The 16,753-nt window shown below is 36.7% G+C and overlaps 2 protein-coding genes across 5 annotated transcripts; one reads left to right on the forward strand and one right to left on the reverse strand.

The window, feature by feature from the left end:
• Positions 1–859: 859 nt before the first annotated feature.
• Positions 860–6,132, forward strand: LOC147501663 (O-fucosyltransferase 31-like). 2 transcript variants are annotated; one of them, XM_086606687.1, is made up of 10 exons: positions 860–1,266; positions 1,625–1,687; positions 1,811–1,892; positions 2,017–2,087; positions 2,229–2,317; positions 2,412–2,615; positions 3,161–3,431; positions 4,306–4,533; positions 4,617–4,814; positions 5,611–6,132. In XM_086606687.1, the coding sequence occupies exons 1-10, from the start codon at positions 1,036–1,038 to the stop codon at positions 5,818–5,820; spliced, it is 1,647 nt and encodes a 548-aa protein (XP_086462813.1). In that variant the 5' UTR covers positions 860–1,035; the 3' UTR covers positions 5,821–6,132. The 2 variants fall into 2 exon arrangements, with proteins under 2 accessions (XP_086462813.1, XP_086462812.1); XM_086606686.1 differs by having other exon boundaries at positions 873–1,266; positions 1,598–1,687.
• A 469-nt stretch (positions 6,133–6,601) lies between these two features.
• Positions 6,602–15,526, reverse strand: LOC147501664 (mechanosensitive ion channel protein 2, chloroplastic-like). 3 transcript variants are annotated; one of them, XM_086606689.1, is made up of 13 exons: positions 15,227–15,526; positions 15,071–15,130; positions 12,898–13,055; positions 12,673–12,796; positions 12,436–12,533; positions 12,201–12,314; positions 11,668–11,728; positions 10,857–11,006; positions 10,552–10,662; positions 10,241–10,408; positions 10,018–10,131; positions 8,873–8,929; positions 6,602–7,826 (listed from the first exon to the last, which is right to left on the reverse strand). In XM_086606689.1, the coding sequence occupies exons 1-13, from the start codon at positions 15,290–15,292 to the stop codon at positions 6,801–6,803; spliced, it is 2,307 nt and encodes a 768-aa protein (XP_086462815.1). In that variant the 5' UTR covers positions 15,293–15,526; the 3' UTR covers positions 6,602–6,800. The 3 variants fall into 3 exon arrangements, with proteins under 3 accessions (XP_086462815.1, XP_086462814.1, XP_086462816.1); XM_086606688.1 differs by having other exon boundaries at positions 12,898–13,076; positions 15,227–15,424; XM_086606690.1 differs by lacking the exon at positions 10,241–10,408 and having other exon boundaries at positions 12,898–13,076; positions 15,227–15,424.
• Between the last annotated feature and the right edge of the window lie 1,227 nt (positions 15,527–16,753).

Consider the following 16,753-nt stretch of genomic DNA (forward strand, 5'->3'; position numbering starts at 1 on the left):
TTAAAGTACATGGGGATATGCATGAGAGATTGAGAACAATAGGTATTGGAAAAACAGTCTTAAAAGGTTTGCATTACGTTTATTTTGTGACTGAGGCCTTGTTTCCCGATAATTACCATTAACTGGAGGCTATCTGTTTTGGCGATTTTTTTATGGTAAACTGAAATCCTAATTAGGAATCGATTCTATTTTATACTTGAGTTTTACTTGGTGAGTGAGAATCTCATGACTATCTATGGTGAGTAGATGTTGTATTGATGGCAGTAACTTTAGCAGGTTCCCCCAAGTTATTGTGAAAACAATAGTGCATATGGCGTGTCGGCGCATAGTCGTCAATAATAAATCACTGAACGTGAGAGAGTTCATGATCTTTTTAGGGTAGTGTGTGCATTAAGTTTTTCTTTTACTAAAAAACATTTATTTATTGGAAAATGATGTGTTAACAATGTGATCACCCCTGTATTATTTGCAAAGTATGACATATATTAAGTTGAAAAACTTTGGCTTAGAACACTTTCAAAAATTCAAGGAATACCAGCCTGTATTCATTTTGATTTTCATTTCATTCTAATCATCATATACTTTTAGAATCCCCAAACCAAGCTTTCCATTTCACTTTCGTAGGTTGGAATAGGAAAGTAGTCTGCTTTTATAAGAATCAGCTCTAAATAAGAATCAATAAATAGACATTAGTGCGGTAGGAATATATATATTTCTTAAATAATAAGACAGTTACATTTCCCTTTCAATAAAAAAATCCCGAAAAATAAAATAAAAAAGTGAGTACTTTGGAGTGTCGGTGCTTTATAAAGCATTGCCAAGTGTCACAAAAACACAACACTGAGTCATGCAAAATAATGATGAAATCACTTACACATATTAAAAGTGATCTCATTCATTCCATGTAAAAGACAAAAAACAACTAAATCTCTTTTTCTTTTTTCTTAATATTTAAATACATAATAAATAATACCGTTGTTGTTCTTGGACACCTTTGTCGACACCACATCATCTTCATTCTCTGTTTATCCATGAATGAACATTAGCATTAACAAAAAAACCCATTCTTCTTCTCTTTCCAAGGTTTTTAGAGGTGGTCTTAGATCTAAAAACCCTTCATTAAATATGTCAGCTCATTATCAGAGAAGTTGGAATGGCAGTGGGGTTGTAAGAGGTGTTTATGCTGGCTTATTAGTTCTTCTTCTTCCTGTTTTCTTTCCTAATCTCTTTTCACCTCTCAGTCATGCTTCCCCTTCTATCTTCTCTGTAAGTAAAGCTTCTTTCTTTCTTCCCTTTACTTGTTCTTTTTATTCTTTTCCATATTTTACTTCACTTAATTCAATAAATGATTCTTGGACTAATCATTCAAGTTTGAGCTTCTTTGAGTAAAGTTTTGGATAAGTAGATGAAGTGGCCCCGTTTTAGTTTAATCCAGTATGAAAGATGTAGATTAGAATTATTAGAAATTAGTGTAAATAACATAACTACATTTGTGCAATTATGCTAGGTATGATTTGATTCGAATTAACTCGATAGCCGAATTGTGACCATAGTGATCAGACACAGTATTGAACTATTTTTTTGCTTACTATTTCAGTTATATAAAAAGACTTCCGTTCTGCAGGAATGGAATGCTCCTAAACCTAGGCATCTTCCTTTACTCCAGGGTGCTTTAGAACGAGAGACGGTAACTATTTTATATTGAACTAAATCTTTACTTTTTATCTACCACAAACTAAATATATCCTGCCAAATTGTTTGACAACTACTGAATCTTCTGCTTATGAGTTTCATGTGTTTCACTGTTCAGTATAATGAGCAGAAATCTGATCTCTGGACTCCCTTGGCTGACCAAGGATATAAACCGTGTATTGTGCCTTCACGTGCCTCTGGTAAGTGAGCATAGTGAAACTTAAACATTGCCTTTTAGGTTTATTCTACACATAAAATCCAGAGATTTGTAGAGTAATATATATAAGTGATCTCTGATAGGTTCTGTGCTTATTCCTGTTGCAGTGTTGCCAAAACAATCAGAAGGATATATACAAGTATTTCTCGATGGAGGACTGAACCAGCAAAGAATGGGGGTAGGTTATTCAAGTTTCCGAAATACACAGTCATTTTGGAGACAGAAACAATATTCTGATCAAAACGATCCACAGTCATCGTGTTTGTAGTACCCCGTTAATTAGAAGGATTTGTTATTGATAACTCATTTTGTTTTGAAGATATGTGATGCAGTTGCAGTTGCTAAAATTTTGAATGCTACGCTTGTGATCCCATACCTTGAAGTGAATCCTGTTTGGCAAGATTCAAGGTACTCCTAAAGGAAGCTGTGTTTACTTTGTAGTGTAGTTTGCAATTTTGCATCTTCAAATAAGCACTTTTTGACATTGTATTTTCTTCTTCAGCTCATTTACGGAAATATTTGATGTGGATCACTTTATTGATGTTCTGAAGGACGAGATTTCTATTGTAAAAGAACTGCCTAAAGGATATTCATGGAGCACAAGAGAGTATTATGCTACAGCTATTCGAGCTACAAGAATTAAAACAGCACCAGTACATGCTTCAGCCAACTGGTATCTGGAGAATGTCTTACCTGTTATGCAGAGGTTAGTAAGTAGGTGGATCTTCCTTTGGGTGTGAACTAAACTAACGTAGTTTGGAATGTTAACTTCCATGAATTTTTTATCTTCTCTTACTTTAATCTATTAGGAATGGTGTTAATGGAAATTGCACTAAGGGGAATCTACTTTAGCCTTTTAACCTTTCAAAGTAAGTCAAAATAGATACGTAAATTAATTGGCCAGTAGACTCGGTGCTAATTTAGATCATTAGGGAATCCAGTGCCAGGATTCTTCTAGGTTGACACTTCTGACAGTGCCCTTATGGTGAGTAGCAGATCAGGGTAGAATGCTGATAAACATGTTATAAACATGGTAATTCCAAAAGAGAGCATAACTGTAGGTTGAACCATATTATTGTATGGAAATCGAAGATTGAAACATGCCTTGGAAAATCTTCAGCATTGAATAAGTATTACACATGTTGCTCAAAAATTTAAAAAAAAAAAAAAAAAATAATAATCACTACTTGTGAACAATGGTATACTTTTTCAGTCAGTATTAATTAGTTGTTATTTGTGTGATTGAACTAGCTATGGGATTGCTGCCATTGCCCCATTCTCCCACCGTCTTGCGTTTGACAACATGTCTATGGACATTCAACGTCTGCGCTGTAAAGTCAACTTCGAAGCACTGGCTTTTGTTCCTCATGTTAAAGCATTAGGAGATGCTCTGGTCAGTCGTCTTCGATATCCATCAAGGAAAAGCTCAGCTATGAATGCCGAATACCTTGAAGAAATAACGAATAAGAATGAGATACAGAGAGCTGGGAAATTCGTTGTGCTTCACCTTCGGTTTGATAAGGTATGGTCTTGTTTCTATTGAAGTTTATAAACCCTATTCATAAATGCAAGGTAAACCAAATTTATAGTGAGTGAGTAATATTATGCTGCACTAGTAGTATTGAACCACACCAATGACCTTGGCCAGTGCCAGCCCCACTAACACTAACATGTAACAGAATTGTGGAGCATAAGTTAGGATGATTCCTCCAATGGGGAAACAAGGTATTATGGTTGTTTATGAATTATGACAACTTTTACAACACAATAACAGAGGATTGCTCAGGATGAGCTGTCTTGAGTACTGCTTTGGTAAGTCCACTAGATTCCATCCTCTCACTTTCCCCTGTATTGCAAAAAGTTCCGCTACCAATGCATCCATAATTTTTTTTTTTTCTTTTTCATTGGCAAACCTGTTTTAAATGTGATCAGTAACTCTCTTTGATGCGAGCTCCAGACCTCTGGTATCATCACCCCAAGGTTGCACCAACTTTGCTAGTTGGCACCTGCCAATGCATAGGCAAAGACAATTTAGGTAGTTGTTCACATCATCTATTCCACACAAAAATAAATATAATATGTCCACCAAGTACGCAGATAACAACACTTTTCACAACTTGTTATTTGGGAGTAAAATCTCAGAGTTGCAGTTTGTATGCTGGATAGCAAAACTAGCATGGTGAACGGTGACTTTAATTGTGTTATTCGCAAAATTGGAATTGGACCCTAGACCCTATATTATTTAGTGGAGCATCAAGACAATTAGACTTAATATAATTCTTCAGAAAATAATGAGTGTTTTGTTCTGCATGGCTTTCTGCTCAAGATACTCCTTTGATGTAGTCTTTAAGCGGCCAAGGATGTGCAATAAAATGAACCCATAATTATGTGTGCAGGATATGGCCGCTCATTCAGCCTGTGATTTTGGTGGAGGTAAAGCTGAAAAGCTGGCTCTGGCCAAATACCGACAAGTGATCTGGCAAGGAAGGGTTCTGAATTCTCGGTTCACGGATGAGGAGTTGAGAAACCAAGGTCGTTGCCCGTTGACACCTGAAGAGATTGGATTGCTCCTTGCATCATTGGGCTTCGATAACAGTACTCGCCTCTATCTTGCTTCTCACAAGGTTCGAGCATATATCTCTGCTTCGATTATGAACATTTTCCCATACTGTATAGACCCTGTAATCTTTCTTATTCATGTTTCCAGGTCTACGGTGGGGAAGCAAGGATCTCAACTTTGCGGAAGCTGTTTCCTTTGATGGAAGACAAGAAAAGCCTAGCTTCTTCAGAGGAAAGAGCCAAAATTAAGGGAAAGGCTTCTTTATTAGCTGCAGTTGATTATTATGTGAGCATGCACAGTGACATCTTCATATCTGCTTCTCCTGGCAACATGCACAACGCACTGGTATTATCTCTGACTGATCAACTTGCTTTAAAGTTCTGTACATTGCAAATTTGATAATTATTTAGCATACAACTTTAGTGGACCACCATTGGCATATACAAACATCCAGGGGAGGAACCAGGAATTAAGATTGTGGGGCTATACTAAGCATAGCTAAAAAAAAAATTGATTAATTGCTAACAATGTCGGAATTCACACGATGGCACTGCATTGCTTGCAGTTATGGGATTTTATTGCTTGCAGTTATGGGTTATTATTATTATTATTTTCATCACTTTGAGATATTTGTGCCTACCTTTTTCATTATTAATAGTTTGAACTAGTCAAGCCACACTCTGTATCATGTTAATTCATGCAAAAGTTACTCAAAAATGTGTTGAGAGGTTGATAGAAGATGTGGGTGTAGCTTCGCTGTAATCATCTTCAAGCTTTTTTCTCTTTTACTCTCCAATTTGATAGTGGATAGCCCATGTGCATGTCAAAGGCGGGAGTGTGGGGCATAGTAGTTGTTGTGGTCTTGTTGATAGCTACAAAATGGGAGAGTAGTATATATAGTCTGTCTTGTAGCCATTGGATAGTCATAAACATGTAGTAGAGTAGCATATATATGGCGTGAAACATGCTTGGTGCATCATATTACAGGGTCTAATATTCATCTAGAAACTCTCATTTTTTGGATACATGCTTGGTACATGTGTTGGTCTATACATATTACCAAGCATAACACTGCTGAAAAGTAGAGGCATCATTCACCTTCACTTACCCCTAACTGTACCAATGTATTTTATTTAATCAGGTTGGACATCGGACTTTCGAGAACTTGAAGACAATAAGGCCAAATATGGCATTGTTGGGTCAGCTATTCTTGAATAAAAGTATGGAATGGTCAGAGTTCCAGCAAGCAATTCGCGAGGGACACAAAAATAGACAAGGGCAGATTAGGTTAAAGAAGGAGAAACAATCCATATATACTTATCCTGCTCCTGATTGCATGTGCCGGGATTAAAAAAGGTGCAAACTTCTTGCAGAGTGTATCTATCGTTTGAGGGTTGTAATGCTAGCAATAAGTCAGCTCGATGCGAAAATGTCCTTTCCATTCACGTCATTTACCTGCCCTAATGTCCAAGTGCTCTACCATTGTACGTATATGTATGATGTCTTTGTGATTGTAGGTGAGCATAGTGATTGTCATTCATGTCTTTTCCACTTATGTTTTATGGAAAATGACTTGAACATACAAGACCGCGAGTATTGCCATTGATGTGCAGTTAGTATGTGTATTATAGATCAAGTTTTATTATATGGAATCTCTTAGTCACATCTTACGTGTGTACGGTAATCCCTAAAGTTTTCTGTATTTTTTTTCTTCTTCTTCGCTAAGCAACTAAACAATCATAACAAAGTAATTTCCGTCTCTCTCTCCTGTTTTATTCTCTTTGCTAGAAAATAAAGCAGCACAACACAATTTAAAAATCAGTTAGCTTCTCCCACTGTCTCCTCTCCCTAACCAAGTAACCAGGCAAAAACTGTCTTTTAGTTGTTCGCAAGTTATTAAAAAAGTTTGTTAGTTAGGGATGCCCCCACGGAAGGATCCAACGACAGAAATGTTACTACCAATGTTTTCCTCCAATATTGGGATACTTCACACTTCTTAGGTATGCTTCCAAGTTCCAACTTCTTACGAAGCAACAGGGGTAGTGCCCAATCAATGCCCTCTCAGGTTCCAGGACCCAAGGCATCGACTCCCATCAAAGAACTAAACTTTTAATAAAGCCACTACTTATAACTTGACTAAAAATGACAGACGTATATATTGATGTAGTTAAACCTCGAGCATTAAATTTACAGTCACTGATCCTGTACTCGCAATGTTTACAACAATCACAAAAATTACATTAGCAGAACATGACATCAAATCAGCTTTCAAAAAATTAAGCTTTATCAATGTTCCCAGAAGGAATGGTTGCGTAAAAAATGCTTTACAGATCATCTTTCTTTCTTCTCGCTACCTTTGACCACCTGCTGAGTTTGGCCATCTTTTGCATCTTTACCAGTGGATAAAGACCCATTCCCATTACGACAAGCTGCTAATTCCTTTTCTTTGGCAGAGGTTGGGGAGGTTGTCATCTCATCCTCAATTGGAAGCGTCCGCTTTGATCCTTCTAAAGCAACACCAAGAACAATGTTTTCCTCACGTGCAGGTCTTGAAGCAGGAGGTGGTGCAACCAGCATCTTCTCACCATCTTGCTTCACATGTAAGGGAGCTGAAGGAACACTTTCTGATTTTGTAGTGCTAGGGTTGGATGAACTTGTGGTGGATTTCTCTAATGCTGATTCGAGGTGGCTACTGTCACAAGAACTTAGTAGCATTGAATCCGTCATCTCAAGCTCTTCTTTTGGTGGAGAAATTCCACTAGTTCTCAAGGGAGGACCATCTATCTTACTGCTCTTATGTGGTTCATCACCAGAACCAACCTCCGATTGCTTGTGTTTCTTCATAGAGCCATCAGATGCCAGACCCAGGCCTTGAAAACCAGATGCCGTCTTCGCTGTGACCTTAGGATTTGCCCTCTTATCGGATGATGGTTGTGATGCACTTTTTGTATCTATCTTGGAGTCAGACGATGATGATGCGATTTTCGAATCTGCCTTGGTATTTAGAGCTACATCCGTGGCTTTATTATCTGGCTTCGATTCCAGTGATGTTTCTGCAGCCTTGCCATCTGTCTTGGAGCTGGACGGTGTCACTGTAGCTTTAGCATCATGCTCTTCATTTTTACGTGTTGAACGAGCTTGAGGTTTTGATTTATCGTCACCATTAATTTTATATGATGGCTCAATTAGTAAAAAGGGACGATTATTAGCTGCTCTTGGACGAGAATAAATAGTTTCTGAAAATGGAATATTGTCAATATCAGCATCAGTGTATACTTTCTGAACTGTGCGGATGGGAGTTGCAAGCCGTGCCCTATGATGGCTGATGACTCTGAGGAGATCCAACAATATAGCTTCCTGTTCCGCAAACATTAGTTACTTCAGTAGTCATATTGGAAATCCAAATTTTTTAAGTTGCATATCGGAAGAGGCGAGACAAAGATTTTACAACTATAACAACAATAAGATATAACTTGGTCCAAGACATACAGAAGAAGTGGCTTCTGATAAATGATAATCCATGTCATAATAAAATGTAAAATATGCAAGAACATCTAGCAAAGGACTACCACATTTCTTCATTGAAAAGCAAAACCTAACTAATGTCAATTTTCAGTATGTCCCTATTGCATTGTTCCCACTCAGCCATTGCGGTGCTCCACCAGTGTGGGGATCATTGACAACAGGAATTTATCAGGAGGTTGCCAATCCTAGTACTGCTCCCGCTAACAATGCCTAACTCCTGAGCTATTATGATCTTACTATCATGCTAAGAAGGCCTCCAAACTAGTATGTGACTTTTCCACCAAACTAGTATGTGACAAGTACTTTTATCCATGGTGTCAAATGTCCCGCGCCATGTTGGTGACTTTTACAGAAGTAATGTGGGTGCTTTTGTAATTCACTGTTGCTCTAGTACATGTGGGCTAACAGAGTCATAATAAAGGACATCCACAGAATTACCAATATCGTGATTCGGAACTCATTAGTCATAATTACACTTTAAAAATAACTTGCATCTATTATTTTCAAAATCAAATTAAGGCCCTATTCCACTTTCTCTCTTCTACTCCATCTTTTCGTCTTTCTTTCTTCCTCTATTTTTCAATAACAAATATATAACTAACACTATATAAAGACAATAATCAAGAACATTTGACATGACAGCTGACAGCAGAGCTGTACTTGCTACACGATTTTCCTACATCCAAATATTCAATGGTTTAATTGTTGATCCTCAAACGACAACAATACATGCCGCAGCAACTACATTTGAATAATATTATATAATGAAAACACACACACACACACACAGAGAGATAATAAATGATAATCACATAAAATCCTATGTGACTAAACAATGATTTCAACTTAAATCAACAAATATAAACATATAATGGTACCTTCACACAAAGGTACTCCTCAAAGTGTGACGTCTTCACAAAGCAAGATATCAATATCTGTACAACAAAGTAGAAAAAGCAAAATCAACAAGTAAAACCCAATCTATTGCAAAATATTACTGCATATATGTACTAAACCAAGGGGATCCACAAGAAAAGCAAGTAGCCCTCCAGATCAGTAGGAGGTTCAGTTCAAGACCTGGGATTCTCACGTACTAACCGGGCTGTACTTAGCAGTGACACCTTTTGAAAAATCCTGCACCTCTATGACAAATTAAGTGGGGACAGCAATAAAGTTGAGAGAAGTGTCACAAAGTGGTATCAGAACAAAGGATGGCATGTCCTAAAGATGGTGGAATTGTAATACCCCAATGGGGAATGCTAGAGGTCCCCTAGCCCAAAACTAACATCAGTTAGGTTCAGACCACGACCTGGGGTTCTTAAGGAGTGATCCATGATCAGATACTCAGCACTGAGGCCTTTAGGTAGTAGCATGGCGCCAGACATCACACAACATATCAAAGACTAATATGGAAACACTAGACAATCAGCTGGTGATCCGCAGATACCACATCATTCAAACTTGAAGGGAAAAACTCTAAAGATGAGAAAGGACACTAGTCAGAGTATAAGTTCCACTATAACAACTCTGCAAGTTGCAATCAATACCTTCTTTTTTGGGGGATAGATAAAAGTTAATTAAAGTCCAATCAAAAAGTCGTACAAAAGAATCCGAAAGAGCCCTTGGTCAAGTAGTAAGATCACTAGCAAGGCGCCAATGATGCATGCTAACCTACTACTATCATATACAATTACATGAAAGAGTATTCTTCCCCTTTTTGGCCACAAGTGACTCCCACTTACATTAGAGCTCTTGAAAGCATGCATTACTAAGCCCCATTACTATCTGTACTTATCAAGTGTTCATATTCATGCAACTTTCATAACAAAATTAAGAAATGCTAACAACTGCCCTTTAAGGAAGTATAGCTTGAAGCTACAAGGTATAACATCCATGTCTTCGAAATATAACAAGTAGAATCCATAAAATATTGCGTAAGGGTAGCTCCAGGGCTACCTCAGTAAAGGAATTGCACTCCAGATCCACATTATATCAACTGGGAAAGGAAACACAAAAGGCTTACCAGTAGCGCCTGGTTTTCCGGATTAATATTTTCCAGAAATACTCTCCTATGAAGCCTTTGCTGCTCAACCTGAGGATTTTTTGCCAAGACTTTCCGCATATCTGCTACAATACTCTGCACGGCAAATAGAGGGAGTAGAACACCTAAATTAAGTTGATGTGCAGATTTATCTCTACAAGGCAATTCTGTCCCTAATGAATGCAAGATCTGGACTGGTCCTTACATTAATCTTACTGACATCCAAGTGACTTATGGCAAGGTGTGTCTTGATACGCCAATGGGTCTTCTGACTAAGATTCCTCACAACATTCACAGTAAACTTGTGGTTTGGAATGTGAACTGCTTCACGATCTTCACCTCTTATTATAGTGGGTGACCACCAACCCACATGCTGAAACAATAATACATGAATTACAAGTGCATTTGTAAGAACTTGTGATGCACACCATATCTTACTTTCTGTATCTTAAATTTTATTCCCTTTAAATCTTTAATAAAGGTAAAAAATGCAAAAATTTCACACGCAATACATACCTCGACAGTACCAGAAACATCGTAGCCTTCGATTTTTGTTTGGATCCATTCATTCACAATAAATGGTCTGGTCGCATGGATCATTGCACTTGACAGGAAGTTTGTAAATATCTGAGCACATCAAGCATCAACCAAGCTTCACATCAACTCATGGAATTGCAAAAGTGAGCTATTACTCACATGGAAAAATACATAAATGTCACCGTAAATCTTCTATTTTATTATGCCAAAAGAAATTTACTTGTGAGGGGACACATGAGATATAGACAAATACGGAAAATTGGTTGGGATGGGATTATTTGCACCTCACGCCCGGCGAGGGTCAGCAACACTGTTCCAAGACCTCCGGCAGTAAGCCATTTCTGTGTAGAAAACCCCAGCAACTCCATGAACAATGAAACTGCAGCAACCCACACTGCAGTGTACACAGCTTTCCCCGCAAATTGGAAGCCCATCTGCCAGAGTCCAAGAATATTATAGAGTAACGTATAATCCATATTAAATGTCATCCTTGATGTATTCAGGAATATAGCAGGAAACTTTAATGGATTAGCGAAGACAAATTTAACTTAAAAATATACCGAGTGGAACATACTCCGAGTCCAAAGACAACTTATTATTTGTTTTGCAGAAGTATTTAATTGTTTCTTACTCTTTCTATCCTTCTTTTGCTGCATTCTTTTCTAATCTGTATTTCTTTTGGGAAATTTTGCCCATGGGCCTTAGCATACTCTGATTTGAAATCAAATATGACTACTAACTACTACAAATGCAAGCGCTTTCTTTATTGCAAAAATAGGACACAATGATAATATCCTGGACAAATAGCTTTTCTTTTCTTTTCTTTTCTTTTCTTTTGAAGCAATCATTTTTAACATAATCGCAGAAGAAGAAAACACAATAAAAGCAGTTCCTAGAAAACCAGAGGCTTAGCTTCATCATAAAATAACTAACGGGTTAAAGATCATCACTACTGTCTCCTTGTCAGTTGAAAAGGTACAGTGCATAACTTTAATTAGTTTTGGTTTCTATTAGAGCTGCAATTACGGTTAAAAGGGAACCTTATAAACAAGATAAGAATGGAAAGTTGCACAATCAAAAGCAACAGTAACATACATTCCTTGTATCATTGGAGTCATTTGTCTCCATAAAGAACTTTTGAGTCTGTTGAATCAAGCTGCATGAACAAGTAAAATACAAAAATAAGCATTTTTAGTTATTAAAAACAGCATCAAGCAATACAGTAATCAAAGCAAACAACAAAGCAAACAAATAACAAAAAAAAAGAGGATATAGATCATGGTTATGATTGGAAGTATGTTGCATGCAACTATCAAGAAAGAAAAGACAAGTCAATAAAGAAAAAAGTTGATTTCAATTAATAAATAGACCAAAATTTAGATAAAATACGTAAAAAAACAAAAACAAAAACAAAACTAGGGAACTTCAGTAAAGCAATAGGAAATTTATCATATCAACAAAACCTCAATTACTAATTATTTGTCTCATCAAACAGTTTCAAGAGTTTACTGTTTCCGGCCTGATAAATTATCCTAATGCAACTAGATAAATATACAAAGATTAACATTCTTGCAAAATGACAAGAACAAATTCTCAAGAACAGAAACTGTGAGAACAAGTACACTCACCTCGATAGACAATATGCAAAGGCCAAAACAGTTGATAATGATCTGACAAAATTCAAAAGACGCTGTTTAACAAGCTGACTAGCTTCGGAAGGTAAACTTATTGGATCCAAAGCCCTGCAAAAACATAGGATCAAGCAGATGGAAGAAAAACTTACATAGAGGATTGTCTAGCAGATGGAATAAAAAGACAAAGGTAGATATTATTCTCGCAATTACAGGACCAAATTATAGACACCTGCAGACAAGTGCTGCTCCTGTCCACAACAGCAACGGTTGAATATAAGAGGACATTACATAATGTGTGCTACTCTTTTTCCAGCTACTATCATTGCGCTGCAACCAAGTACGAAGAAGAAATATAAGCACTTAAGCAGCATGTCAAGTGCAGAAGTAACCACAAAATGAAAAGAAGTATAAGTACAAGGTTGAAAAACAAAATTTGGTAAGGTTAAAAATAATGAAGCACACGTACATGGAGGAAAATGTTCCTGCTATGACGCAGAAATGGCGCTAAGCCCCATATAGCAAAAGCAATGATGCTGACTGCTGGGACCAGCCGTAGTACAAGAGGACTGCCACCATACATGTTACATGACCTGTATAAAATAAAGAAAACCAACAACAAACACCATCAAGGAAACAGAAATAATACAAGCTTTCCTGACTCCTCCAATACAATTTAGAAAGAGAGCAATACCTCGACACAGCTGTGACAGCAGTTTTCAGAATAGGAATCTCATTTGCTTGCCCAGGGATAAGGAAAGAATGGCACTTGAAAACATTATTTCTGGAAGTATATGAGTATATTGGCCTGTGCACACTCTCTGAGAGGCGCAGACTCAAAGCATCCAGTCTCTGAATACGTATAAGATAAATCTATAAACCTAAAAGTGTCAACTGTGGAGATAGCATACAGTAACAGCAATCTTACATAGACACTCAATGCAAACAGCCCATGAAGTAATCATAAACAACAAAAAATGGCAATCACATTAACAAAAGCAATCGTGAGCATAAGCATGAGGGAGAGTGTCCTGCTTGTAAACGATTTTTTTGTTTTCTTTATTCGATAAAATTAATTGTCATATATAAAGAAAAGTACATTGAGAAGGCCTACAGATACAATGACAAAAACTTTAAAAAAAAAAACAAAAGAACCCCACAACTTGCAAGAGTACCACAAACATTTTTGGGAAGAATGATTTCTAGAGCTAACTCGAGGGGTGTGTTACAAGGTTTTAGAGTGGGTAGTGACATGGTCCAGATTTCTCACCTCCAGTTTGCTGATGATACTTTGATTTTTATTGGAGCAGAAGTGGGTTAGGTTAGATGGTTGAGGGGTATTCTTTGTTGTTTTGAGGCAATTTCTAAGCTCATAGTGAATCTTGCTAAGAGTAAGATGTATGGTGTGGGGAGTGGAGAGTGGAGAGTGTTCCTTTTCTGAGCAGTCTTGCATCGGTTTTAGATTGTCAAGCTGACTCGTTTCCTCGTTACTTAGGTCTCCCTCTTGGGGCCGATGTCCGATCTAAAGACATTTGGGATCCTGTTATTGAAAGATTTTAGCATAAACTGGCAGGGTGGAGGTGTAGGTATCTCTCGAAAGGGGGTCGCTTGGTATTGATTAAGAGTACTTTATCCTCTCTGCCGGTATAAGTTATGTCTTTGTTTGTCATTCCCGAGTGTTGCTAATAGGATCGAGGGCATCATTAAAAAAAAATTATGGGATGATTCTGAGAAGCAACATAGGTATATCATCTTATGAGGTGGGAGATTCTTTGCTTAGCTAAAAATGCTGGTGGTTTGGGTTTACGCAGTATGGTCGCATTCAATCAAGCTCTTTTAGGTAAGTGGTTATGGCATTTTGGGGAAGAGAGACAAAGTCTATGAAGGAAGGTGATTATCTCTCGTTTTGGTGAGAGACATTTTGGATGGGAAAGTGGTCTGGTTTCTATACCTTATGGTTGTAGAGTGTGGAGGGCAATTCTTAATGTGTTCCCTTTGTTTGTAAGAGATATTAGATACAGTTTTGCGACCGGAAATAAGATTCATTTTTGGGAGGATCATTAGACAGGTGGTGGAGCTGACCTGCTTTTCCTTTGTTGTTTGGTCTATCTAGTCGTAAAGGGAAATCAATTTTGGAATGTATGGTCAAATCCGAGGGAGGTTTATCTTGGAATCTTGGATTACGCAGGGCATTAAATGATTGGGAGATCAGAGATCTAACTTCACTGCTGGTAAGGCTTGATGCGGCTACCTTGAATGCACATATTGGTGATAAGAGAGTGTGGTGTCCCAGCAATAAAGGTACATTTTCGGTCAAGTCTTTTTATTTTTCTATCCTTTCTTGGTTGTCTAATTCTAATAGTCTTGTTCATATCCATGATTTTTCTAGTCCTATTATTTGGAAATCCAAAATTCCTTCCAAGATTGCTTTCTTTGCATGGTGTGCATCCATGGAACGCATCTTGACCATAAACAATCTCAGGCGGCGTAAAATGTGTTTGGTTAATTATTGTCAGTTGTGTGGAAATGATGGTGAGTCTGTAAATCATGTCCTTTGGTGCCCTTTTTCTTGGAAAATATGGTCTGTTTTTCTTTCTAGAGTCTGGAGTGACTTGGGTATCCCGGGCTGGGTATTGGATTTGTTTAAGGGTTGGGGTCATGGTCCATTCTCTTCTTCAGGAAATCGCCTGTGGAGCTTATTAACTTTTGTGATCATGTGGGGCATTTGGCCGGAGCGAAATTGTCGTCAGCATCTCAGTTTCGTTTAAGAAGACGATTCAATCGATAAAAGCATCAAGAAGTATATTTTTCTTGGTTAATTTTGTTTAAAAGTAAGCATAAAAGCATGAAGAAAGTAATGAACGTACCGAAGTATATGAGGAAACGGAGATTTGACACAAGTGTAAACGAGGTCTTCCAAGTGAATTCTGAATAAATTTGAGGGGTTGACAGAAAGAAAGTAAGCATGAAATAATTAAAAAAAAAATAGTTTATTGTCCATAAAACAAAGGAGTGGTACGTACCTTAAACCGGTTGGTGCAAATTCCCAGGTCATGATGGGATGATACTAGTTGCAATGAACCCATCATTTTCTTTTTCTTTTTCTTTTAGTACCACAATATCATCGTAATCAAATATTTGTATGGAATGAATGGGAAATTATAAATATTTTTTTTTTTTGTTTTAAATGTAGAAAGCAAGCCGTGTGGTTGAAACTTGAAACTTGAAACTTGAAACTTGAAAGGAGAATACTGAAGAATATTCGTGGTTAAAAAAAACTGAAAGGAGAATACTGAAGCAAGCCGTGTATTTTTTACCCTCGTGGTTAAAAAAAACTGAAGAATATTCGCTAACTTTGCTGCTTTTACTGTATTTGGGCTTGACTTATCTTTGGGCTTCATTACTACTTGAACTTGTGTTGAAGATTCACAGGCTCACTCGAATCGTACCTATATTAATATCCGTCGAGCCACGTAAGCTCAATTTTTAAATAAGTTCCTACTTAAAACATAATTAATATATAGATTAGGGGTGTATATGGGTACCCAATTATCCGAATCGGAACCGGAACCATTTATAGCGGGTCTGAGTCCTAAAATGTTAGACCCATTTAAAGTTGGGTCTTTAAGAACCGACCCAATAAAGAACCAAAACCATTAGAACCGAATAGTAAAAAACCGATGGGTATCCGAACCAAAACCGGAACCGATTAGTTTGATTTTGATATATAAAATTTAGTATTATATTACACTAAATAAAGACAACCCCAAACATTATTATTATATATAGTCTATATTTGTTAGGTGTAAAATTATACTAAATATATATAACATTTAACATAATAGTGAATGTGTGTTATTAAATACATATTTTATAATATTATATTAAATATGTGTATTATAAATATTAATAATAATGTTTACGTGTCTACGTCTATATATATAGTCGTATACTTTGAATTAACTAATGCACTGTCTATATTAACTAATGGATGAACATGTACGTGCTTGATATATTACATGTATATATATTAGATAACGAATACGTGCAATGCTAACTAACAATTATAATATATGTGGTATTTATTCTATATATGACGCATTACGTATAGTATAATATACATACGTTCGATTTAAAATATATACATGCGTATAATATATGAGAATGTATTTAAAATTTTTAGATAACTTTCAAATATTATTATTGAATTTAGGACTATTACTTTTTATGAGAGGACAAAAATATCGATGACAAGTGTTATAGTCGCCGTAAACCAACTTTTATATTGGTTATATAACTAAAAATAATAATTTTAGCAATAAAAATATATAACCCGATAAGGAACCGAAACCGAAATCGGAACTTACTTAATTAATGGGTATGGGTATGGGTTTTCAAAATATAAGAAAAAACCTAAAAGAACCGAACCCGATAGAAACCGCTAAAAATAGACCCAGAACCGAAACCGATATGAACCGACCCAGAACCAACCCATGAACACCCCTAATGTAGATTACCTATTTAACTTTATTATTGGTGTATTTTGAAAT

This window comes from Coptis chinensis, chromosome 4 (assembly GCF_015680905.1).
Source record: "Coptis chinensis isolate HL-2020 chromosome 4, ASM1568090v1, whole genome shotgun sequence".
Lineage (NCBI taxonomy): Eukaryota > Viridiplantae > Streptophyta > Magnoliopsida > Ranunculales > Ranunculaceae > Coptis > Coptis chinensis.

Coding starts and splice junctions, on each gene's coding strand:
- LOC147501663 (XM_086606686.1), top strand. CDS start 1,036: ATGAACATTAGCATTAACAAAAAAACCCATTCTTCTTCTCTTTCCAAG. Junction 1,267..1,597: donor CTTCCCCTTCTATCTTCTCT/GTAAGTAAAGCT, acceptor TTACTATTTCAG/TTATATAAAAAGACTTCCGT. Junction 1,893..2,016: donor TGTGCCTTCACGTGCCTCTG/GTAAGTGAGCAT, acceptor TTCCTGTTGCAG/TGTTGCCAAAACAATCAGAA.
- LOC147501664 (XM_086606688.1), bottom strand. CDS start 15,292: ATGATGGGTTCATTGCAACTAGTATCATCCCATCATGACCTGGGAATT. Junction 15,131..15,226: donor TTTGCACCAACCGGTTTAAG/GTACGTACCACT, acceptor AAATTTATTCAG/AATTCACTTGGAAGACCTCG. Junction 10,409..10,551: donor ATGTTTCTGGTACTGTCGAG/GTATGTATTGCG, acceptor TTATTGTTTCAG/CATGTGGGTTGGTGGTCACC.